The sequence below is a fragment of the Lachnellula hyalina genome, assembly GCF_007821495.1.
Source record: "Lachnellula hyalina strain CBS 185.66 chromosome Unknown contig00275, whole genome shotgun sequence".
Taxonomy (NCBI): Eukaryota; Fungi; Ascomycota; class Leotiomycetes; order Helotiales; family Lachnaceae; genus Lachnellula; species Lachnellula hyalina.
Genome location: NW_022157389.1, coordinates 1 through 23,893, shown reverse-complemented (window position 1 = coordinate 23,893; position 23,893 = coordinate 1). Strand labels below are relative to the sequence as shown.

At 47.2% G+C, this 23,893-nt stretch overlaps 8 protein-coding genes across 8 annotated transcripts; 3 read left to right on the top strand and 5 right to left on the bottom strand.

Annotated features, from left to right (window-relative positions):
• Positions 1–1,202: 1,202 nt before the first annotated feature.
• Positions 1,203–3,455, bottom strand: LHYA1_G008428 (uncharacterized protein; the record flags this gene model as incomplete). Its single annotated transcript, XM_031153348.1, has 2 exons — positions 1,203–3,064; positions 3,152–3,455. 2 exons carry the CDS (start codon positions 3,453–3,455, stop codon positions 1,203–1,205), a joined length of 2,166 nt encoding a protein of 721 aa, XP_031001180.1.
• A 598-nt stretch (positions 3,456–4,053) lies between these two features.
• Positions 4,054–5,863, bottom strand: FUB7 (Sulfhydrylase FUB7; the record flags this gene model as incomplete). The annotated part of the gene is made up of 10 exons (XM_031153347.1): positions 4,054–4,098; positions 4,154–4,238; positions 4,305–4,319; positions 4,392–4,527; positions 4,583–5,004; positions 5,058–5,351; positions 5,409–5,476; positions 5,528–5,611; positions 5,677–5,728; positions 5,784–5,863. 10 exons carry the CDS (start codon positions 5,861–5,863, stop codon positions 4,054–4,056), a joined length of 1,281 nt encoding a protein of 426 aa, XP_031001182.1.
• A 625-nt stretch (positions 5,864–6,488) lies between these two features.
• liz1_1 (Pantothenate transporter) lies at positions 6,489–8,083 on the top strand (the record flags this gene model as incomplete). Its single annotated transcript, XM_031153346.1, has 4 exons — positions 6,489–6,898; positions 6,951–7,165; positions 7,222–7,398; positions 7,452–8,083. 4 exons carry the CDS (start codon positions 6,489–6,491, stop codon positions 8,081–8,083), a joined length of 1,434 nt encoding a protein of 477 aa, XP_031001181.1.
• Positions 8,084–8,522: 439 nt separating this feature from the next.
• On the top strand, positions 8,523–11,016 carry LHYA1_G008425 (putative 2-oxoglutarate-dependent dioxygenase; the record flags this gene model as incomplete). The annotated part of the gene is made up of 7 exons (XM_031153345.1): positions 8,523–8,686; positions 8,742–9,187; positions 9,237–9,316; positions 9,366–9,572; positions 9,763–10,092; positions 10,145–10,213; positions 10,264–11,016. 7 exons carry the CDS (start codon positions 8,523–8,525, stop codon positions 11,014–11,016), a joined length of 2,049 nt encoding a protein of 682 aa, XP_031001175.1.
• Positions 11,017–11,351: 335 nt separating this feature from the next.
• On the bottom strand, positions 11,352–14,190 carry fsa6_5 (Fusarisetin A cluster transcription factor; the record flags this gene model as incomplete). Its single annotated transcript, XM_031153344.1, has 7 exons — positions 11,352–11,429; positions 11,493–12,602; positions 12,755–13,108; positions 13,167–13,198; positions 13,252–13,271; positions 13,422–13,997; positions 14,048–14,190. The coding sequence occupies 7 exons, from the start codon at positions 14,188–14,190 to the stop codon at positions 11,352–11,354; spliced, it is 2,313 nt and encodes a 770-aa protein (XP_031001179.1).
• Positions 14,191–15,480: 1,290 nt separating this feature from the next.
• aflT_2 (Efflux pump) lies at positions 15,481–17,478 on the top strand (the record flags this gene model as incomplete). Its single annotated transcript, XM_031153343.1, has 5 exons — positions 15,481–15,669; positions 15,746–16,027; positions 16,125–16,460; positions 16,533–16,713; positions 16,772–17,478. The coding sequence occupies 5 exons, from the start codon at positions 15,481–15,483 to the stop codon at positions 17,476–17,478; spliced, it is 1,695 nt and encodes a 564-aa protein (XP_031001176.1).
• A 513-nt stretch (positions 17,479–17,991) lies between these two features.
• On the bottom strand, positions 17,992–19,248 carry LHYA1_G008422 (uncharacterized protein; the record flags this gene model as incomplete). The annotated part of the gene is made up of 5 exons (XM_031153342.1): positions 17,992–18,128; positions 18,189–18,657; positions 18,722–18,854; positions 18,942–19,099; positions 19,177–19,248. The coding sequence occupies 5 exons, from the start codon at positions 19,246–19,248 to the stop codon at positions 17,992–17,994; spliced, it is 969 nt and encodes a 322-aa protein (XP_031001178.1).
• A 1,220-nt stretch (positions 19,249–20,468) lies between these two features.
• LHYA1_G008421 (uncharacterized protein) lies at positions 20,469–22,406 on the bottom strand (the record flags this gene model as incomplete). The annotated part of the gene is made up of 2 exons (XM_031153341.1): positions 20,469–22,101; positions 22,183–22,406. 2 exons carry the CDS (start codon positions 22,404–22,406, stop codon positions 20,469–20,471), a joined length of 1,857 nt encoding a protein of 618 aa, XP_031001177.1.
• Between the last annotated feature and the right edge of the window lie 1,487 nt (positions 22,407–23,893).

Genomic DNA, 23,893 nt, shown 5'->3' with positions numbered 1-23,893 from the left:
ACCACTGACCCTGGAACTACTGACCCTGGAACTACTGATCCAGGAGACACTGACCCTGGAACCACTGACCCTGGAACTACTGATCCAGGAGACACTGATCCAGGAAGTAGTGACCCAGGAGACGGAGGGGACCTAGGAGACAGCGGCGATGATGGCGACGGTGGATTCGGCGGAGATGGCGGTGACGACGGTGGCTTTGGAGACGATTTCGGGTTCTAATACCATCCCATCCCATCCCATCCCATCCCGTCGTATCTGGAAGCTCAAATGATGTGATAAAAGAAGCATCTGATTCACGGTTAGATTTTTAAACTTCACTCGGTACTTCAATTTCACACCGATATATATGTATTATTAGCTAGTTTTGGATTCAGAAGAAGAAGAAGAAAAAGAAAAATCAGTTAGACCGCACATATATTTGTAGCGACCAATTGATAAAGTACGTTGACTGATCATGAACTGCGAGACGAAAGCACTCAAGTAAAAGCTTCTACTATAGTGATATCTACAAGTGTGTAGGCATTAACTACTGCGAACGTGGGTATAAATTTTCCGTAGACAAGAATTGTTAATATATATAGGAAATCATGGGTGGGTGGCAAAATAGTGATTAATCGTCGGCTCGTAGGTGAATGAATGGTATATTGTCATGTAAAAAATGTGCCTCGCATGCCGTCATTTTTTCGTAAACCTGGCTGTTGTCTGTCGCAACGAACTTAGTATCGGAGATCGGGTTTGGGTGCTAGGTACAGTATACTTACATGAAGTTCCTTTCCCCCATCCATCAACACAGCATACTGCTACTAGTCTTCCGCCTCACGTACGCGCTTTAGCCGCGTTTGTTGGAGGTGCTTGTATACTTCTGTCGACTGGGGCTTACCTTAGCTGCAAGGATAATTATGCAACGAATGCAAAGTCATAACAACATACCAAACAGATATTTATATAATATGCTATTCCAAGTGGAACCAGATAAGTAGATCCTTGGGCACGTAAACGGAGTTGTTTGGTAAAAAGTGAATGGTGGTGGTGTTCGGCAGACTTGGGATGAAGTGTCTGGCTAGGAGGCTAAAATATAATCGAACCCTTGCCCTAGTCTCTCCATGTATATAGCGTACTGGTTGGTACTTGAATGCTTTCCAGCGGAGAAGCTGGGGTCTACCAACTCAAGATTTCAGATCAGACTAGAGAATAAGTTGAGCCTACAAAATCTGAATATCACTCTCAACGGAGCTTTTCATCCAGTCGAACCCATACTCAGACACCAATGCCACTGGTTGGCGTATAATCCCAATCCTACGAAAGATCTTCAGGTTTTCATCCAGAGATTTTAGAACCAAGCAGATGTAAGGGTGTATTAACAGCAAATGCAGTTGATCGTTGTGAGGAATACGAAGCGGACCCTTCGCTTGCAGGACGTAGTCGGCGAAGAATGGCAGCTCGATTGAAGGGCCGTAACCCTCTTCGGGGAAGATGAAGTCTAATTCGTACTTGAGTGGTACCGACTCTACTAGAGATGTGGTGTTGCCCCATGTGCCCCCAACTCGGGTAGACACATATTGGAGTCTCGCGGGCTGAATATATCCGTGCACATAGAGAGTTGCCGAAGAAACCTTGCCGTATGGATTCAAGCGGCTCGCTTTGACATTAGCGGTGAATCTGGAGGCGTTTGCTCTTCTTATAAGCGCAGATCGTGCCTGGTACCAAAACCGCTCGCCCGAAGTCCCCTCGATGAGTCGAGTGTCGGGCTCGGGCCAAAAGCTGACAGGCCCAGCGACTGAGGCCCAAGACCACGAAGGAGCAATATACTCAGTAGGTCGAACTATATCATGTTCTAACTTGTTGATACGCCACAGCAGGTCGGATATAAAACTGTGTTTCCAAAGACCGGCAAGATATTCCCCAAGGACTGGAGACGAGCGGATGGCGAGACCGGACAATGCGGGCAAGCGATCAGTCTGCTTTGTGAGACTCAAGGATGAGTATTGTTCAATGACTCTGTGCCAGTTTTCAGCGGCATCTAGCTTCTCTGGATTAGTGACATTGGACGCTTCTTCTTGATATACGATACGGTTGTGGGAGTGGTGCTTTCGGGGAAGAAGAGCGGCTATCCGCGATAGCCCCCGTTGTTTTGGCGAAATTTTGTTGCGACGAAACATCGTGATTTTGATCTTGCCAAAAGCACGTCTCCAAGTTTTCCGCCCGAAAGCCCGTCGAAGGGCGGTTTCATTTCGAGGTAGATACGATTGCTTTTTCGTTTCTGAGAGCGCAGGAAGACTTCCACATTCACAAACGCTTTCCTCTCTGCACTCCCAAACTAGCTCGTCCTTGCAGAAGTGCAGGACTCGGGGCGAAAGTATCCGTTCCTGAAATGCCCATCCTCTTTGTAGCAAGGGATGGAGCTTCATGGAAACTTTAGATGGTGGCCATGTCCAATGTTGAAGCTTGGTCCGAACAACGATGCGATCTAAACCAATGTGAGATTGTAACCCGGTAAGTTCGTGCTCGGATGGAGCATCAGTCTTCGCGTCGGAAAAACAGCCACCCATCCCATTACTCGAAGCGGTGGCAGCGAGAGTCAAGAACGAGTTCTGATATATGTCGGCCATCTTGGCTGACTCTCTCTCCCAGTCGTCAGGGTTGTCTTGCACTATACAGAGGGCATCAATCCAAATATGATTGACACCAAGCTTTGCGCTGAAAAGAATTGCGTCCTGGAAGGTTTTTGGAAGCCGACTCCAGGGTATTGATATCCCGAATTGTGAAATTGTTTTGCCGTCTAGGGCGCAGAGTGGTGATGACCCCCAACAGTGACTCAATGCAATATAGCGTCCTGGCTGTGAGATGTTCTCGACCACTTTCACGTCCGCTTTCCCGTTTTCAGAGACACGGAAGGACAGCGTTCGCTTTGGGAGATTTGGTTTTGCGTGATATTGACATGAAAGATGTTTTTTCTTGCAGACATCAAGCCTAGTGCCCAACCATTTCATGCCTGTTGGTGACAGAGGATGGCCAGAAAGGGGAGACTTGGGCTTGATTGCCGTCCAATTGACATTTCCAGAGCCTGCGCATATATTTAGTCATCTCATCGGAACAGCGTACAGGAATCAATCGCCCGAAAAAACTTGGGCCGATACATGGAAACACTCACTTAACAATTCATTTCTTTCGCGGCGATAAAACTCAAGGACAACTTTCGGCCGATCGTCTCTGAAATACAATTCCAAAGATAGACTGTCTTCGTTCTTGGCTAGTGCGAATACATATATATGAGTGATATCCCCAGCAAGTGTCCATCCGTCCTCGGATTGTAAAATCCCAGCCAAAATCACATTGCAAGCCGGGCATTTTGCTTCTGCTGACCTGTTAAGCTCACTCGGGACGAAGTCAAAGGCCAACCGAACATCGTCCTCGCTCTTCTTCCTCAAATTGTTGCAGAGATTACACTGGGACATTTTGCTGATTGCTGACTCGACCAAATCGACGGTATTAGTATCTCACAATTCAGTGACAGAAGTGTGATTGAAAAGAGTGCACATCGTATCGCATTCAGCCTCACAGCCTCATCGATTTATTTGTAGAGACTGGAATGGCGTTGGAAGAGTGCAAGGAGCGACAGACCAACAGCTACGAAGGCATTGTATACTTAACAGGCCACCAGGCCTTCAAAGAGAAGTTCGACGGTGCGGGCGGTAGGGTTGAAAGGTTCGACAGTTGTTGCTGGGGAGGTCTTGGCCTTGGACTTAGACTGCACTGCTTGTACTTGTGCCGGCCCGAACCGAACTGAACTTGGCGAGCGCCCTACTCCGTAAGCCTCACCAGACCAGACCCACTTAGCGGTACAGGGTTCTCTAAACACACCTCACCGGAGGTACAATATCGATAGATTATTGCTCCTTTATAATCATTCCAATGGTAGAGACACTTTGATCGTGAACTGCTTAACTAGTAATAGAGCCGTGCTCCATATATCTATCATTTCTTTCCACTCCTCGCCTGTATTCTACCTGTCACTTTAACGCCCTAAACACTAAATAGATTGATGTATTCCTATTATACGCTCTCTAACACCTCCTTAAAATCTGAGATGATATCATCCTATATCATTATTAGCACTCACGATAGTTCCAGTTGGATGGATTAGAGGAAGTACAATGTTCTCGAGTCCTATGGAAACATATATCGATCCTGCTTGCCTCTGATCTTCATGGGGTTGCTCCCTTTTGACAATAATCGTTCTTAGTAACAAGAAATCGTGGATTAGTACGTGCTCTAATTCATAATATAGTCTTGAGTCGACTTACTTGCTTCCCCCGATACTAAAATTTCCTACTTAGCTTGATTCTCGTCCCATACTACGACGCTTGAAGTGTGAAGTGTTCGCCACTTACCTTGCACCGAAAGAAACAACTTTAGACTTTGTCCAAACGAGGTCCTTCGCGCTCTTTAATTTGATGGAAAGTAGTCCGCCATAGCCGCGTGGACAATACTTTTTGCTCAAATTATAAGAGGGATTGGTTTGGAGGCCTTCATGAGTTAGCAAGCAAAAATCGTCACTTTGGGAGAAGACCAGAACACAAACCCGGATACCGAACTTCTTCTACTCTGTTATCTGATTCCAACCAAGTTGCCAGTTTCGCGGCATTGCTTGAAATTCTCTCAAGGCGTACAGACAGTGTTTCTAGACCCGCTAGTAATTGAAAAGCCTCGAAGGGATTCAAACACGGACCCATATCTCGCAGCACCGCGATGCGAGCAAAGGATATAAACACCAAATTCCCAAACTTCTCCCACAGTCTAAGGCCATGAAATCCCGGAGCCTGCTCGAAGAATTGAGGGAACCGAGCTTGGTTTTTGACCCAGTCGAATTTTCCGCTGTCGATGATTACCCCTGCTGCGTTCGAGCCAGAGATACCGAGCCATTCGGCTGCGGATTCTACGATAATGTCTGCGCCGTGATCGAGGGGCCGGAGGAGGAACCCTCCCGCGCCGGCTGTGTTATCACTACGTGTTTGTCAGTTCTGATTAACATGCAAGCAAGAGGCTGTAGTAGGTACACTATGAGCGGTACGCCTGCATTGTGAGCCACAACGGCAAGGGTTGAGATATCTGAAACTAGCAGATCCGTACTCGATATACTCTCCACAAAGACCCCTTTAGTATTCCCATCAATAGCCTGTCTGATACAGTCAACGTCACCACTTTCAACAAATCGCACCGTTATACCAAACGGTGGCAGTCGATTTTTAAAGATGGTTTTCGACACATCGCAGGCGTGTGATGCAATGACGATGTTGTCCCCGGCTTGTGCCAGCGCTGTGATGGTCATGAAGAGAGCTGCTTGGCCGGATCTGAGACAACTTAGTTAAACGACGCCGGGATGGTGCACAGATATATGGATGACCTACGCTGCCGCCAACGCTGCTGCTCCGTTTTCTAGTGCCGCCATGCGTGTCTCAAAAACATCGACGGTTGGCTGAGGTGATTAGCATTTGATTCAGAAAGCGGTGGAAGGGAGGGAGTGTACATTGGCAATACGGCTGTAGCAAAATGCATCAGCTGTCATGCCGAATATTGCTGCTCCATGAGCACTGTTGTCGAAAACGAAAGACTGGAAATACGTTAGAGATATGCCACATTTCTGTTTATCGGGAGTGTAAGTGTGTAGTTGATTACTGTAGATGCATAGATAGGTGCATCTTGCACGCCGTTCTCAGATCGATTGAGTCTGGAACTTGTATTTAGTAGAATTATATACTATGGAATCTAGATGGTGGGCTTACCCGGCATGTACCCCTGAAGTCTCGAATTGGAAGGAGCGCTGCTCAGGCTCGGGGTCCTTGGGTAGGTTTGGCTCCGTCATGACTAGAATAGGCACAAACTGCTGCAGGCAGTGGAAAACTCGTAGATGTTTAAAGGTTATCTAGTTAGTTGCCCTTTATAGCAATTCAATTGGAATCATGTAATCTAGCAAAATGCCTCTTTTGACCCTTGGATATAAAGAAGGGTTGAAATTGTGTGCCTTGTAGGGTTCGGAAGTGGGGTGCGGGTTACCGAGCTGCAGTTGCTAGCATCGCGCCATTCAGCCAGCAACCGACAAACAAGAGCATGCTATAGGACGGCCCATAGATCGATCGACTTTCAGTCACGAACTTGCTAGAGAATTGCTTTATGGGTGTTACCTACATAGTAGACCTGTTGATTACAATAAATCTCTCAAAAGGCACAGAACACATCTCGTTATTAGTAGGGAATCAGCTTCTTTACAAGAGTTTACGCAGTCTAGATCTCATCCCATACTTCGTTGGCGATGGTGAAATCGCTAGCTTGGTTTTGCAATGGTTGCTGTCGATCACATCTGCAAGCTTGAGGAGTCACATGCGACTTCCCTATCACCTCAAGATAAGAACTATATATCCCCTCCCCTTCCCACAGCTAGAAATCGATTTCGATCCAGTTCTCGTTCCACCGAGGCCAAACCCGCAGTGATGGCCCCGTCCTATCTCCTCAGACTTAGATCATTTCTCTGGGGCAACGACCCCAAAGACGCGTCCCTCCTCATCAAACTCGACTTCACGATTCTCCCTTACTTCTCTCTGATATGGTTTCTCTTCGGGCTTAGCCGATCGAGTTATTCATCCGCTTATATCAGCGGGATGAAAGAAGACTTGCATTTCAAAGGAAAGGAGTTTAATTATATAAGCACCACATATCTCGTCGTCTATGCCGTTTGCCAGATGCCCGGAACTTCACTGCTGACAATCGCACCGCCGAAATATGTCTTCGTGGGGGCGAATGTGATGTGGAGCATTTTAACGCTGATTACTTTCAAGATGAATCATGTGTGGCAGATTATTCTGCTAAATGGTTTTGAGGGTGGGTTCTCGGCAATTGCATAGTATGTATTAAGTCTGACTGTCGAAATGATGCCTCTAATAATGTTTGTTTAGTGTTGGAGCTCATTTCATATATGGGTCATGGTATAAAAAGTCCGAGCTGGGTACTAGAGCTGCGGTCTTCGTCTGCTTCGGCCATCTGGGGAGTATGGCGGGGCCTTGGATTCAAGCTGGTTTGCTAAAATCCCTGGCGGGGAAGAACGGTCTACCTGCTTGGCGTTGGATATTCATCATTGTGTCCGTGATTACCATACCCACGGCGCTTTTTGGTCAGTCCTTCTATGATGCAGTATGGAGTTGATGATTGCTAATTCGCGGATTTTAGGCTGGATATTTATCCCCGGTCTTCCATCTCACAGGAATGCATGGTATCTCACTACAGAGGAGAAGGATCATGCAGTGAATAGACTAGGACAACCCCAAAAGCTCACCTGGGATAGAACTGTCTTCAGACGTGTCTTGCTCAGCTGGCAATTTTGGCTACTTCCTACTATTTTCATGCGTGAGTTTCAAACTCACTCCTCTGAGGGTCAGAGGATACTAACAACATTCAAGTCTACTCACTCGCGATTCAAATGGAGCAGAACAACGTCTTCCCCTTATGGATGGCATCCCGGGGCTACACACAAATTCAGCAAAATACATACCCGACTGGAGTCTACGCAGCAGCCATTGTGGGGACGATCATCTACTCGGTCATCTCAGACAAGATCCAATCGCGCTGGCAGTGTTCTCTCGCCATTGGCATCACATTTATCATCGGCAGCGCCATCCTCATCGCCGACCCCAACGGCGTCGGTGGCCAATTCTTCGCCTTCTATCTCCTCGGCACAACATACGCGCCGCAAGCCCTGTGGTATTCCTGGATGGCCGATGTCACAGCGCACGACTTCCAACTGCGTGCCATCACTACGGGCTTCATGAACTCCTTCGACTTCGCGTTTGTCACTTGGTGGCCGCTGATCTTCTACCCAGTTACAGATGCGCCAAATTACAGGAAAGGATATGTTGCGAGTATTATTACGGGGTCGCTGATTTTGCCTTTGGTGCTCGCGATTGCGTATCTGGAGAGGCGGGGTATAAAGAGTGGAACGCTGGGGAGGAGAAGGGTCGAGATCGACGAAAGTGGGGGTAATGAATCTCCAGTATCTCCTGAATCTATTGTGCATTTTCCAGTAAAGAAATGATAGAATGGAATAGGAGACTGTCTAATGAAGGGAACTTATTTGATGGCGACACGAGACGGGGCTTGACTTGGACATGAAGGACGAAATAGTTGTTGCAAACTACTCGTACTGGCAGTAGATCTATATAAACATCATAAGAAATCTGTGTAGAGATAAGGTCACTAAGACGCAATCCGAAGGCGTAATCCGCTACATAGTCCTAGACTCGCACAGGACGTTAATGGAATAAATAATAATCAATAAATAAGGCGTAATCCACGCTGTTGATGCATGACACGCGTTCGCCCGCAGTGTGGTGTTGATTGGAGGTGTCGCTATATCAGAAGACGTGTGGCCGGAGCCACCTGGTCGTGGAGGCTCCACATCTCGAGTCCTGCCCTGCCCGTCTACACTTGCGAAATGCAACCACCTTCCTTCTTGGCCCGAGTCACCTTCAACCATGGCGAAACCTGGGAATACCATCATTGAGGCTGAAATATCAGGTCTGCGTGCTCATGGAATCTTCAACAAGGGAAAGGCAGATGTCCGAGATCACAAACCCTTGCTTGTCCTCATTCACGGCGGCGGAACCAATGCCACGTACTTCGACAATGAAATATACTCGTCAGTAAACGCTTAGGAATAATTAATCTGGATATCCCACTGATGCGAGCTCCAGAATACCGAAGATCTTCAATGAAGCTGGGTTTGGTGTCTTAAATATCAACAGACCGGGGTATGGTGGAAATCCGATGCCAGAATCCAAACAGCCGCTCATTGATTCCATTCCTCTCTATTCCGCGCTCATTGGGAAAACATATGATGATCACACTAGCGGTCAAAATGGAATAATCCTCGTCGGCCACTCTCTTGGAGCAGCAATCTCGCTGTCACTTGCAGCATTCGAAGGCCAGAAACTCCCGATTATCGGAGTCAGTGCACTTGGAATCATCCCTACCAAAGATCACCCCGCTGTGGTTATAAAGGCTATAGAAGCAGACCCGGGAAATCCTCGACTTGTGTTTGAGCCCTCGCCTGACTCTATAGAGACGTTTATGGGCCCTCTAGACTATCTTGACATGTCGATTCTTACACACCCCGCGATGTTGACAATATTCGAGCCTGGTAAGCAACTAGAGACTGTTGGTATATGAAAGAACGCTTATAGTTGCAGGTGTGAAGTCGGAGATGGCTGAGTGGTATGATCCAACCTGGTACAATCGGTTTGTGAACGAGATTGCACCACGGATTCGGGTAAGATTTGGCATTTATCTATCAACAATGTGTCTTTAACATCCTACAGGTCCCTCTACAGTTTCTAGCTGCAGAGTATGAATTGGGATGGAAAGGTATCAAAGAAGGTCAGCCTACTTTTGACTGGGTCGCCGGTTTGTTCACCAATGCTCCCCAGATGGACGCGAGAATCCTGCCCGGTGGAGGTCATAATTTCGAGCTCAGCAAGAATGCACCCGCTTTGCAAGAGGCCCGAGAAAGCTTCATCAATTCATTGGTGAGATCCGATTCTTAGTCGTCGAAGATGAATCAATTCGTTTTTACCGTCGTTTTTAATCTCTTCGTGAGCCATTTCCACTCATTGCATATTCCCAGCTCCACGAAGTCTCTGGTGTTTCCAAGACTGCGAAGACCATCGAAATCCGTCTACTCACAATCTGGGTCTTTCGTAAGCTGACACGCCCTAGAAAGTTCCCTCCTCACAAAAGGAGAATCTTCTTGCATTCAACGACATTCCCCTGCTAGACTTTGCGTCGACAAGCGACCCTGCCACAAAACCAGAGTTCTTGAAAGCTCTCAGAACAGCGATTGTTGACGTGGGGTTCTTGTACATCAAAAACACATCAATCTCGCCCCTAACTCAGCAAAATCTAATCACCAAGGGGATCGAGGCTTTGGAACTGCCCCTGGAGGAGAAACTGAAAATCGAGATGGCGAATAGCAAGCATTTCTTGGGCTATGCCAGACTGGGCGCTGAGATTACAGCAATGAAATCTGATTATCGAGAGCAATATGATGTGAGTACATTCTTTTCGTAACAAATCAAATGCTAATTATATAAACTTGGAGTTTGCAACAGAAGTTTCAGCACCGGGACCTGAAGAGCCACCGCACAGGAATTTGAGAGGTCCAAATCAGGTATTTGCCGCACTAAGTCTTGGCCAACCTCAAGACTAACGAAGGAATAGTGGCCCGATGAATCCGTAATCAAAGGGTTCAGGACCGCAGTAGAAAGCTACCTAGAAGAAATCGCTACCTTCGCCATCTTTTTCAGCCGCCTTATCGCCGAAGCACTCGACATGCCCGCCAACTCCTTTGAACGGTTCTTCGAAAACCCCCAGCACAATAAACTCAAGCTTGTCAAGTATCCTGTACCACCTCTCGACACTCCTATTCCAGAAACCGGTATTCAGGGTGTGGGTGCTCACAAAGATGGATCTTTCCTCACTTTTCTCCTCCAAGCAACATCCCACGCGGGGCTGGAAATACAGAACAAACACGGCGACTGGATACAAGCAGCTCCCATTCCCGGTAGCCTAGTCGTAAACATAGGACGCTCGCTGCAGGCTCTCACGGGTGGAGTTTGCACTGCGACAACCCACCGCGTCAACCTATCGGCCAAGAACTTCCTTGCTGCCGACGGCACATCCCTCGGACCACGATATTCCTTTCCGGTATTCCAGGGCATTCGCACTGATTTGGACGGCGCAGATGCTTCTTTGAAGATCCCGCAGCATATCAAGGACTTGGTGAAGGACGAGAAGGTGCGCAGTGAGGCTGAGGCGACGTTCGATAAGATGTTTGGGGATTCGGAGAGTGTGAGGGAGGCTGTGTTTATCTCGAGGATTACGAGCCATCAGGACGTTGGCGCTCGTTGGTATCCGGAGCTGCTGGCTAAGGCGTTGGAGGCGCAACGGGAGTTCAAGGAGAAACCAGTATAGGAGCGCAAGTAGGTGGTGGGTCCTTGTTAATGAGCGAAAGAATATCAATATCAACTTGAGTATAGCATAGAATAGAACAATAATAGAAACAAAATGTTATCAGACACAAGACGCCGGAATTCTATGCCTTGGCTTACAAAGCAATCTCTTTCTTCGTTCGACACCCAGCATGTATTTGAGGACTATATTTTTCTCGGCAAGTGCCTAATCCTGATAAGTGATGAAGGCCCTCGAAAACCACATTACTTCCGTAGAAATACCAGCACTTCCCCTCTACCAGTCGCTCGGAAGCCGATTCCCGTTCTAAATACGTACGTTGCGTAGGGAAGGAAATGCTAGTGAAAAGTCGAAGTCCCGAAATCATCCCCCGCCATTGCCATGGGCGTGGTTTGAAACTGGGTATCCCACAGTTCCTGCAGAGTAATTAACACATGTTTGTCTAGAACAAGTTGCTGGGTGTTTTTATGCATGCTTACCCAGTCGAAATTTATGTCTTCGTCTGTCACTCCTGCGAAAGAGAAGGAATTCATTCCTGTGTATGGGGTGGATGGAGGGAGAGGAGCGGAGTTGGATGATGGTGCATCTTGGGGAGAGGGGTTAATTAACTTCGTGAGTGAGGATAGGGGAGGAGACAGACCATGTTGATGATTATTATGCACAGTTGCTGGATTAGAAACCGATGGTGACGGTTTAGATTCGATAGCTACTGAATCGGTGGATTCGAGATCTTTCAACATGACTTTCAAAGCCTCGGTGGCTTTTACGGCGAGCGCTGATACCGTTCTCGCCTTACACCAGATCTCGTAGCTTACTCTTAACGCCTGCAGCATTTTACTCCTCGGCCATATCGTTTCAGTCTCATCTTCATGTTCTGAAATCCGACGGCTGTCCATCCTCCTGCCCCAGGCAAGATCTAGACACAATACCATGGCCGCAACTACGTAATCCTGGTTAATAAGCGCAGCCCTCCTCCACCTCTCACCACACAACTGGCCGCCAGGTTGACTACCCTCGTCAAACGTACGCTGCACATCCAGCAGGCGCATCGCAGCATCGACAGAGGCAGTTCTCGAATACCGGAATCGAGGGTCGGATTTGCCCGGGACGAGGTATTTGCGATGTAACACGCACCGGCTCTTCTGGAAAGTTACCTCGAGCGTGTACCTCCGCAGAATCACAAGCGCATCGTCGGTGATGGACTGGCTGAGAGATTTCATGGTCAGGTATGGAGGGAGCGCAGCGTGTATTTCGAGGAGTCGGGAATCGAGGCGCAGTACCGAGTCGTAGGAAATAGGCGTGATGGCATTTATTTGGTCAGTTATTAAGCCAGATTGGCGGAGTAGGCGGACTTTGAATATGGAATATGCGACGGGGGTCGCTTCGGTGCTGGGCCGTGGGTGCGGGAGCGTGATCATGCTTTCGTCGAAATCGGTGTCGAGGAGATTTTTAGGCTCTACGGTGTCGGTTTCGCCCTCGCGGATCATTCGGGGAAGGCCGATGTATGCTGAGGTCAGGATATCCAGTTGGAATACCATGGACCATATTCTCCGTCTCATTTCCCCGTCGAATGGCGATATGGATGGATACTAGCCAAGGACGGGGGTTAGCGTTACTTCTTCTGGTATGCTTGTGTGATATAAGGCAATGGTCTAAGAGCCTTGACATTTCTGACCTAGAGACATGCCCGTAGGGTGCAATATGCCATAGTAGCAAAGAAGGAAAATAATCAACAACTTACATGGCTTGCATCACGATGATATCCGAGTCGCATAGCTACCCTAACGATAATTCCAAGGACGACATAAGCTCCAAAATCCGAATCTCTATTATGGAACAGATCAAGAGCGTAGTAGAAACACAAAGCATCTACGGTATATCGTCTCGGCCGGAGATAGTTCACCTCTACAAGGCATTGGGCAGTCCTGTCGCGATAATGGGTACTCATTTCCCACATGGAAGTAAATGGCTGAGGCATACTATGCAATTCTTCCTCTGCTATGGCGTAGAAGTAGGAAGCCAGGCCAAGAATGGAAAATAGGAGTCCAATCCACATTAGCGGCGTTTCGTTGGGCTCTTTGAACATTTGGTTATACTACAATTAAAACCGTTGGCCAATTTCTTCTCGTCCTTCAGGTATTCAATCTACGTACCTCTTTCATAAACGTAGGCATATGTACGACCACTATGCTGCTTTTAGTACGTCTAAAAGACCGGCTAGGTGCACAGTGAGCTTACAGGGAGCCATGTCCATGGTTCTAAATGTCGAGACATCGGAATTAGCATTGCCTTGTGTAATTTGGGGCAAGGATTACATTTCGAGGATAAAGACTCAAAATACAACTTAACAGCCAATCATTGCTGAGGTGCTCAAAGGAGAAAAGAATCATCCGACCCCATTGGCTTACCTGAACCAGCGCGAGATCAGCACGTCACAGACCGACCTTGGGGGGATTGAGGACATAATTTCCGTTCTTGATGCATGATTGCGACCAAATAGAATCTGTGGTCTGGAATCCGGCATTTCAGATGCGGCAGCAGGATCCTCCAAGTCAATTTTCAAGTCTGCAATGTCGTCGAGTATTGCTTCCCAATGTTCGCTACCCACAAAATTTACTTGATCTCTTGCTCTGGTAAATCTCCCTGCCAAAGCTTCTGGAAAGTTAGCATTTATCTGGTCAGCAGGTGACGGCGCTGCAGATTGAGTGAAGCCGCCATCCGTGATCCCATTTGCCGTACTAGTAACGGACGGTGGTTTCGCTGCAGCGAGTACATTATGGTCTAGGTTGGGGGCATTCTGGCTGTTTAACAAAGTCGTTACCATATCCTCTAACTGCCGAACTCGGTTTTGCAATTGGAAGTTTGTTGTACCTTGTTGCCTCGTAGGATGACTATGCGAGGACTCGTGCTTAATGAAGTCACACAGTTCGGGCTGTCCACGCTTAGTGCAGTTGAGACATGGTTTCACGCGATCGCATTTCAATCTATGCAGATGTAAGTATAAGTTGAGTCTGTTTCAAGAGTCCATTATTACTTTTTCTGTCTGCAGATCGTGCAGGATAACTGCGCCTTGTCTCTGCGACGACTTGGCTTGACTGGTGGGGTTTGAGCTTGAGATGCGCCTTCGGTGGGCCCTGGGCCTAGAACAGCTGGACTGGTGTCAAATATCGAAAACATCTGAGAGATGTAATGGATGGATTGTAGGTTCTGGAATTGTTACATACGGAAGCGCAGACAATTGGTTGGGAGCGTTAGAAGCACGAAAGAGCATGTATATCTCTATTGTGACTAACAAATTAATCATCAACTTAGTCCGGTCACGTGGTATTCGGATGTCATTAAGGAAGGTCTGTTATTGATTCGGAATAATTAACTACTTTATCTTTTATCTTTTATCTCATTTCAAACCCTAGACTACACTGATTTAGTGGGGTAGCTAGGGAAAAGTCAGTAATATGCGTAGATATAGGTGAAAGCGCCTACAGAAGAAGCTTGTGATGCGGAGTCATACGTGCAGCTAGTGGTTGATACAGATAGTCAAGGTCCAGAACAGCTTTGCACTTAATGCAAACAGAGTATTTCTAGTTTTGAACGGATACATAGTTTATGACTGAAACCCTCAGGTTGAAGATTGAGAATCAGGAGTGAAAAAAAGAGACAAAAGTCGGGCCTGGTCAAAGTTGCAAATTACACGTGCATAACGTCTGTGCTGACCTCAGGTTTAGGCCTATAGTAGATGTATGGGACGATGATTATGGATTACACTAGTACGGGGCGTTCTCTAGCACTTTTAGTTTCTACTTAGTAATGAAATGCAGCAATGCTTACCACGTGACTATAGGAAGTAAACAATTAGTCAGCCGTAAATAATATTATACAAACTTGGGCTCTTTCTATGGCCCTATTTACATTACCAATACTTCACTACATCCCAGATAGTTCAATCATACCCTAACACCAATTGTTCACTGGTTATCACTTGATCCGTCTTCTTACGAGGTTGCTACGCGGATAGTTATGAATACCTCAGGTAGGTCAGCAAAGCGTTGACATGCATGCGGCGTATTGGCAAATCTAGCTCCGCCATGCTTATCATTCGTTTCTGCTCATCTCATACTCTACCTAAAATGGCCGTTAAGAAGCAGTGGTCATTTACTTGTTTTCGGATCACAATGTGCTGTTATATCCGAGTTTGGTCATTTACAAGTTGGGGATAGTGTGTCCCGACCATCCGAGTCTAGCCCCTTTCGTACACCATGCCCCTTCTCTATATGCGAATCTCAACCACATATAAGCCACGGAATATAATCTTCTCAATGCTTATTAAAGGCGACATGTTCTTACCCGACAGGTGATTATCAGAAGTATCAGGATTTCTCATTAATTACCCTCGTACATCAACTCTCCTTAAGTGTCGCCAATTTCTAACTCTGCATTAAACCATCACCACTACGCTCATTCCTCTCCATGTCGTTAGAAAAGAAAGAAAGCGTTCCACAGGAAGACAGAAATCCTCCACCTCCCCTCATAACCAGCGATACAAAGGCCAAGGAGCAGGACCTCAAGCCTATCCAAAGCGACCATGTCTACCCCTCTGGTCTTAAGCTCGCACTATTGATGATCTCCATCTTCGTTGGCATGTTTCTCGTGTCCTTGGTAAGTTCAAATAGCAAACATAAGCTATTATCATGTCTACCTACCGTACATTCAAGCTGACCCGCTTCGGTGGTAGGATAAACTCATCATCTCAACCGCCATACCCCAGATCACCAACGAATTCCACGCAGCGAATGATATAGGCTGGTATGGGACGGCTTATCTGCTCGCCAACTGCGCGTGTCTGCTAGTGTTTGGAAAAATATATACCATCTTCAACATCAAAGCCACCTTTCTGACAGCTGTCGTACTCTTTGAAGTGGGCTCAGCTATCTGCGGTGCGGCACCGAACTCAATCGCTTTCATTATCGGTAGGGCCATTGCCGGTCTGGGAGCTGGAGGTGTTCAGTCTGGCATTGTACGTTTTCCCTTCTTTTTGCTATGGATCATCTCTCGACACCTCCTTCACACTGCTTCGTCTTCTTCATTCATTTGCTAACACTATCCTGCACTAGATCGTCATTATTGTCTTCGCTGTTCCGCTCCATAAGCGGCCTCAGTACCAAGGGTTCTTTGGGGCCATATTTGGAATTGCTTCAGTGCTCGGACCGCTGGTAGGTGGTGCTTTCACTACAAGCGTGACTTGGAGATGGTGCTTCTACATCAATCTTCCCCTAGGAGGCGTGGTTATAGTGTTCGTCTTCTTCCTCCTACACATCCCCGACCGCCCAGAAACCAAGATTCCTTTCAAAGACAAGCTACGGCAACTGAACGCTCTGGGCTTGCTTGCCCTTGTACCCGGAGTCGTCTGTCTCTGCCTAGCCTTACAATGGGGTGGCACCATGTATACAGTAAGTTTCCATTCTATAGTTCCTCCCCCAGTCTCCTTCCTATCTCAAATCAGTGAAATTAACTGCAATCAGTGGAGAAATGGACGCATCATCGCATTACTTGTGCTCTCTTTTGTACTTCTGATTGCCTTCGTCTTGATCCAGTGCTGGAAGCCGGATCAAGCAACTGTGCCGCCGCGTATTTTCATGCAGCGCAGCATTGCTAGTGGCTTCTGGGTGAGCTGTTGTGCTGGGGCGCATCAGACGCTCTTTAGTAAGCCCCAACTGTTCCCTTTTGGATGAAGAATGGCGTACTGATGCCATCATACTAGTTTACTACCTTCCCGTATGGTTCCAAGCCATCGATGGCAACTCCGCCGTGCAAAGCGGCATCCATATTCTACCCATGGTGCTCGCCCTCGTCTTTGCGTCCATTCTCACCGGCATACTAACCTCCCGCATTGGTTATTACGTGCCCTTCTTGATCTTCGGCATCTGTATCACATCAGTTGGTGCAGGTCTGCTCACCACACTTGGCATCCACACGGCGGTGGGCCAATGGGTCGGTTACCAGATCCTGTACGGCTACGGGGTGGGTTCGTCTAGCCAGGCTCCCAATATGGCTGCCCAGACAGTTTTACCACGTAACGAAGTGTCTACCGGTATTTCAGTTATTCTTTTCGCCCAGACGCTCTTCGGTGCCATCTTCGTTTCGGTCGGACAGAACGTCCTAGACAATCAGCTGGCTAAACGACTCGCTGGTATCTCTAGCATCACACCCAAACAACTTCAGACCGCTGGAGTCACAGGGCTTTTCGATATCATCTCGCCTGAGAATCATACCGCAGCCCTGGAGGCCTACAATGACTCCCTGCGTGTCTGCTTCCAAGTTGCCCTTATTTTGGCTTGTCTCTCCATCTTTGGTGCTGCTGGTATGGAGTGGCGTAGCGTCAAGAAGAACAAGGAAGATTCTACGCCTAAGAATGCGGAGGATGCGCAAGTGGGTAAGAATGTAGAATCCAAGGGGCTAGCCCCTTGAGTTGCCTTCTACCATACCTAGACATCGGGCTCGTGCTAGACCATTCGGCACTCGTTTGAAGATTCCAAGCTGAGTAGCATATTGAAATCTGTAATCAGCAGGGCCGCTTTTTTAAATTCCACAGTACGCTATTCACTGTGAGGCCGGATGAACCCAACTAGGGCCAAAGGAAAAAAGGCAAGGCTGGCCACATTTGTACAATAGAAGCATAGAAAATCCACTCAAATGATTATTCAATAGACATTAGCAATAGTCCTGATTAAGTCGATCCAGCAAACTTTTCTCCCCTTTGCAGTTTTGGCACAAGCGTTCCTCCTGACCAGAAGAAGCGAAGCCGACTTTCAGCGTGCCAGGCCGAGAACACATTTGATGGCAAGTGCCACTTTTTGAACCCCGCGAAACACCAATCTTTCGAACACCTGATCTTGACCTAAAGCTGTAATAAACGTCACCTATCCATATAACGTGAGTAATGAAATTGCTGAAACCATGTTTATATTGGCCAGGTATTACTTAGTACTTGCTAAAACGACTAACTTGCGAACCCCAAAACGGATTAGGCTGGAACGAGGTTCTCACGCCTTGTTTGTCGTTCTGATCAACCAGTGGAATACAATCATCCACCATCGGTGACGGGATCTTCATCTCTCCTAAAAGAAGGTATTAGCATACTTGGTTTCAATCCCCTCAATATGTATAGTATAACTCACCTCTGAGAATCTCCACCGAACTGACCAAGGGTAAGAGTAAAAGCAATAATGGTAGCAATTGTCCAAAACTCCAATCCCTCTCCCCTGAATCCTTTAACGGCACATTCGGATGTCCAAACGCCTGACTGAGCAAAATGACCCTGACAGCAGCACCAGCACCTATCCCCACCAAAACCACCAAACCCAACATTTGTATAACTTTAACCCATTTCCGTTCCTTGACATGTAAATACCACACCCCAACCACAAAAAAAATCACCTGCCCAGTCATGACAGCAATGGTGCCAGCGATTGATATTGGGGCGTTGGACGGCGCGGTGGTTGTAGAGAGTGGCCAGACGCAGGCAATTGGTAGGGTCCAACGGGGAAATTCGGCCATATTTTTCCTTACTGATAGGAGGACGAAAACGCCCGAGACGAGCGAGAGGCAGAGGTTCACGAACATGAAGAATTGGCGGAGCCAGCGGAGCTATGTGAAATTGTAAGCCATTGTAACCTTGAAATAACATCCGCATATATCAGGGCTGGCTTACGACCCAATCCCTCTTGAAATCAGCGACGAGAGCTAGCAGGGTTCCAACATGTGTTGCCGTACTCAGGAGACTAAGCATCCATACCAGGAAGAAGTGGTATGGAACCATCGTTCCCATTTTGGCCAGTGCGATACTATATTCAATTTAAGTCAGCAAACTGCTTTTCCAAGATACAAATACCTCTTCTTCATATTACACCCCCTGAAGATACATGTCATACCTCTGGATCCCAATGCCCGTCAAGACCTGTTGATCACTAAAACTCAACAACAATTTCCTTAGTATCTTGGCCTCGGATTTCCGCCGCGCTTCGTGCAGGATTATGATAGCGGATAGAAGCAAGGATACGAAAGCCGTGATGATAAAGGAAAGTAGGACCTAAATTCCCAATAAGACAAGATTAGCTATCAAGTTCTCGGAAGTTTAAACGCATACAATTAAGAAGGGAGACTTACGCCAGCGCCAGCAATTCCCGCATCCGTCGCAGTGGACGCAGGAGCGTTAGTGCAAATACTATCATTGAACATCGTCGCAAGAATAGAATGGGTATCGTACTAAAAACAAACAAAAACGGCTGAATGAAAGAAGAAATGAAGCACGGTACCGACAAAGTTCGCAGCAAAGAATGTAATCCGAGATCCAGATGACGTTGAAATGGAATGGAATGGCAGGGCTACATGTCTAAATATAAAAGGGGGGGCTGACAGGGATGCGGGTGGCTGAGCGTAGCCGCCGATCATGCGAATCGCTATGTGAAACGCGAAACACGACTGTTTGCTTTGTGGGATGGCTTGGCATCTCTATTTGTTCTCGGCAATAGTTGTGTGAATACGATGACAACGCGCGTCTAATATATGTGTCGTAGAAGTCACGAGTGCGTGAATTCAGTTTATGGGTGCTTTTTTAACGTTTTTACCCCTGGCTAGGAAGCGAATGCACCAGCCACAGCGCCACCCCTCGTTCCCCGCCAAATGCTTTGAGGTTACTGGTACAGTATTTGTACTTCTTCACTACTCCGCAATTGAGCCAATATAATCGTAGTAAACAAGAAATACGAATGGTGTCAGTATTGCCGCATCTTTATCATTATCTAGTACGGGTTGCAGGTCTCCTTACAAGTTCTACATTGTTATTACTGCTTTGTGGCACCACACCAGATCAAAAACTGTGGCCATATGAATGAACCTTAAAATGCTACAAGTCCGGTAGAAGTCCATACACTTACCCAGCAACTATCTCATGAGCTGATAAATGGGGCAGCATATGAATGCTGCTTCAAACGCTTCTTCTAACCGCGAAGATACGACCAGACAAAGTTTCTCGGCAACTTTGGTGCTTTCGACGGTCTGCTTTTCATTCTCGGATGACGAGGCATTATCCTGTCAGATCATATTAAGTTTCTGAGCTTTTTTTATTCGGTATCAATCGACTTATCTCCTGAAGTGTCACTTCTACCAAACTCTCTAGCCCTTGGCTTCCTTTACTTTTGGGTTTAGCTCCACTACATTACTACATTTGTACTCACGGATAAGTATTAAGAAGAACAATTGTTGCAGCAAAGATAAACTCACCTTTATTACCATCCGCTTTACTTTACAAAAAGCTAGCTTTGAGACCAGCAGACGATTGATCGTATTACTTGATCAGGATTTCAGAGAAAAGGGGGGGTGGGCACGTGACACGATATAGTACAATGGACTTGGAAATTTCAGTCCAGTATCGCTTCAGAGCAGTTTTATACAAGATATTACCTAATCGTAGCTTCCGCGAGCCAATCCTGAATACCTTGACAAGCCGAACGAGGCAGGCCCTTATATCCCTCATTATAAGTATCATCGATAGCTCGAGCAAGACGCCTCGCTTTCACAATAGAAATCCTCTTGGCCCCAATCACATCATTTCTCTCTATAAAAGCACTGGCTTCATTTTCCAGCTGCTGTCGTTTCTTTCGCACAGCCGGCGTCTCTGCTCTTTCCACAACGCAGAGCGCGCAGCTACATGCAAACCCCCAGGTTTTCAGCAATGCTGCAGACCTTGCTTCGATATCACTGGACCCGTCATAGCTATGCGTGATTTCCTCACGTGCGTTGATTGGCTGCGTAGCTCGCAGTACCATGAGATCGCCCAACATCTCTCTTTTCCCATTCGGGACACACGAGTGATTCAGGTACGAAGCCGTGATCCAAAGTCCCGTACTCTCATGCATATTATTATTCTCCGCATGTTTGCCACGATGATCGTCAGGGTACGCGGGTCCAATGGCAAAAGCGTTCCGGGCCACAATGTCGTGGATTTGGAAGATATCGATAACTGGGCGGGCGTCTCTGATGATGAGCTGCTTGCCCAATCCTGGATAGTCGCTATAGAGGTCCGTGACTTTTTCAACCAGCGACGGGTTGTCCTGAAGCTTTTGCGCAATGGCTCTGCATAGACCGGCGGGGGTGACCCTGATTCTGTCGTCGCGAACATCGTATGTCATAGCTGTTAAAGCCTTTTCTTCGTTTCCCAACACCACGCAAAATGCCTTCTCAACCATGATAATTTCACCCGGATCCATGCGCTGCTTCGCGAACAAGCCACGCCCTCTACAGCTCTCTCCAATCCCGACATTACTGGTAAAGTCTGCTGCGGCAACACGTGGACGACCATTTAGGAGGCTGGCCTTGATCTTCTTGAAGCTGTATGCACCAGTCGCTTGTTCGCGGAGACGCGATTCCATTTCCTTCACACTAGCTGCGGCGAGCTTGTCATAAGGAGCAAGCCGTTGCTGTTCCTGGAAATAGCGTCTTGCTTCATGGAATTCGCCCATTCCATGTGCTGCGCATCCGGCCCGGAAATAAGCTTTGCTATCGAGAGCTTTCTTGTCTTCGCGGCCGGTGAGAGACGCAAGTGCGTCTGTCTTTGCCGCGTCGAAACGATGCAGGGCGAGATTTACATGGGCGCGGTTCCGGAAAAGATCGTATGCGAAGTCTTCCTGTGCACTACCATCTGTTGTAACGAGATGCAGACCTTGGGTATAGTTTGCATGGGCACGTGGAAGCTCTTGATTCTTGAGAGCTGCGTTTCCTTCCTCCTTGTACATCTGGGCTGTTTTGGTTGTGGACGCTTCAATATCCTGGGGTGTTACAAAGGCAGAAGACGACTGCATGATGTCCGACGGATGATCAACTCGAAGTGTAGGATGCCCCTCATCGCTGAGGGTAAAGTAAGGCTCTTTGATCTCAAAAACAGACCCCGACTCCAAGACATCATCCCCATATCTCAACTTATGCAGCGAGATCTCCAAGCGTTCCGTTTCCCCAAAAGGATCCTGCACAACAGTCCATGAAAATGCCACGACTTTAACCACAGGAGCTACTCGACGAACAGAGAGAACGCGACTGCGATGATGGGTATCCATTCGAAGATCGCATAACTGTATAGGCTGCAAGTCACGGAGCAAGAGCGTGCATGGAGGATACGGAGACCCGACGGCAAAAGCTACAATGTTGTCCTGTCTCTGCGTGGTGGTGATATCTGCCATGAAGGACACGGCTGCCACTTGACTCATACTCGCCTTTGAATCTCCAGAAACTCGTGGCTGGCCTGCAAGATCTTTACATCTTTGCAGTCGACTTTTAAACGTATTTCGTATACGCTCCGTCTCTTCTGCGGTTAAAAAGATTGTGCTTTGAGTTGGACACATTGTATAAAACTTTTGGCTTTGGATCGTTTATCTATCAGTGAGGCGTTTATTTATTTATTACAAAGTTCTTTGAATACTTGTATTATATAGAAATGCCTTAGCTGTTGAGGTACGGTAGTGAGTAACACAAAATCCGACGGCGACCGAAAAGGGTTAAACCAATGTCCGAATCGGGTAATTCCAGGATTACCTACGCCGCTTCACTAAAAATAGGAAAGTCAGATTACGGTACAGTATCTATTAGACAACGATAGACAACTACGATATTCGAGCGCAGTTCACGTCAGATGGTCAAATGCTATTGGTTCATCTCATGCAGCGTTCACATGTTTATTAACGTGACGTTATATTACAATGCCCTATATTCGTACGGTAACTACCTACCTTGCCAGTACCCTATACCTTGCAATACTTCATCCAGAAGAAACAGCAGCCTGTTTCGTCTACTCGTGTGAAACCGCTCTATCGAACTATGAGTTATTAGTTCTAAGAGTCTAGGTAGGTAGAAAGTGTATTAGGGTTCTTGTTTCCTGCCAGAGCATGACAATAATGTTTTCCGACTTTTTTTTCTTAGCACGATATCTCTTAGCTACCGTATCAAAGCAGATGACATACCTAGGGGTTTTTGGCTGGCTGGTGAAGGCTGTGATCTGTTAACGTGTCACGTGTCACACCCCCCTTTCTTTCCGAAATCACCGTCAAGTAAAATTAATCAATCGTCCACTAGACCGATATTAGTTTCAAGAGACCCTGTATTATAGGCACCATGGTTTCATTACACCGGTCACATCTATCTCAGTTAAGGAAGAAGCATGCAGACTGCTTCATATCCGTAGTGATTCCCCCATTTATCAGCGTTGATATTTACAATTGATAGATAATGTTGCGCTGATAGTTGCAATTATGTTCAACTTGAAGATACCCCATCTGAGCTTCCCTTGCGTCAAGTCTCGCATTGGATCAGGCTTAGCAGGTACGAAACAGAGGTTTTTTCAGCTTGTGCGTGCACCTTGTCAGACACAATATAAGACTTCTACTTTTACAATAAGGTACGTAGACTTGAATGCCAGGTTAGGTTTTGATGGTATATTAAAAGGCAGCTAGAGATACCTACCTAGGTGTATAACAATATGAGTCGTAGTTACTTGACATAATTCTTCACTCAAAGAACAGAATTTAGTTTATTTTATTAGCATAGCCTATGATCTAGCTGCAGTAGAATTGCTCTGCGTACTAATACCACTACTACTACTACCACTACTACCACTGCCACATCCACCCCCTCTAACACGCCGCGTCCCTTTACCCGCGCCCGCACTCTTACGCATCCAGCCCCTCCTCCCCAAAAAGCCCTCCCAATCCACGGCCCGCACCCCCAGATCCCCCTCAACGCGCTCCAACCTCTCCAGCCCCACCGTCCCATACCCCGCCCTCCCCCGCGGTGCACCAGCCCACCACTTCCCCAGCGCCCCCATATCCCACTTATC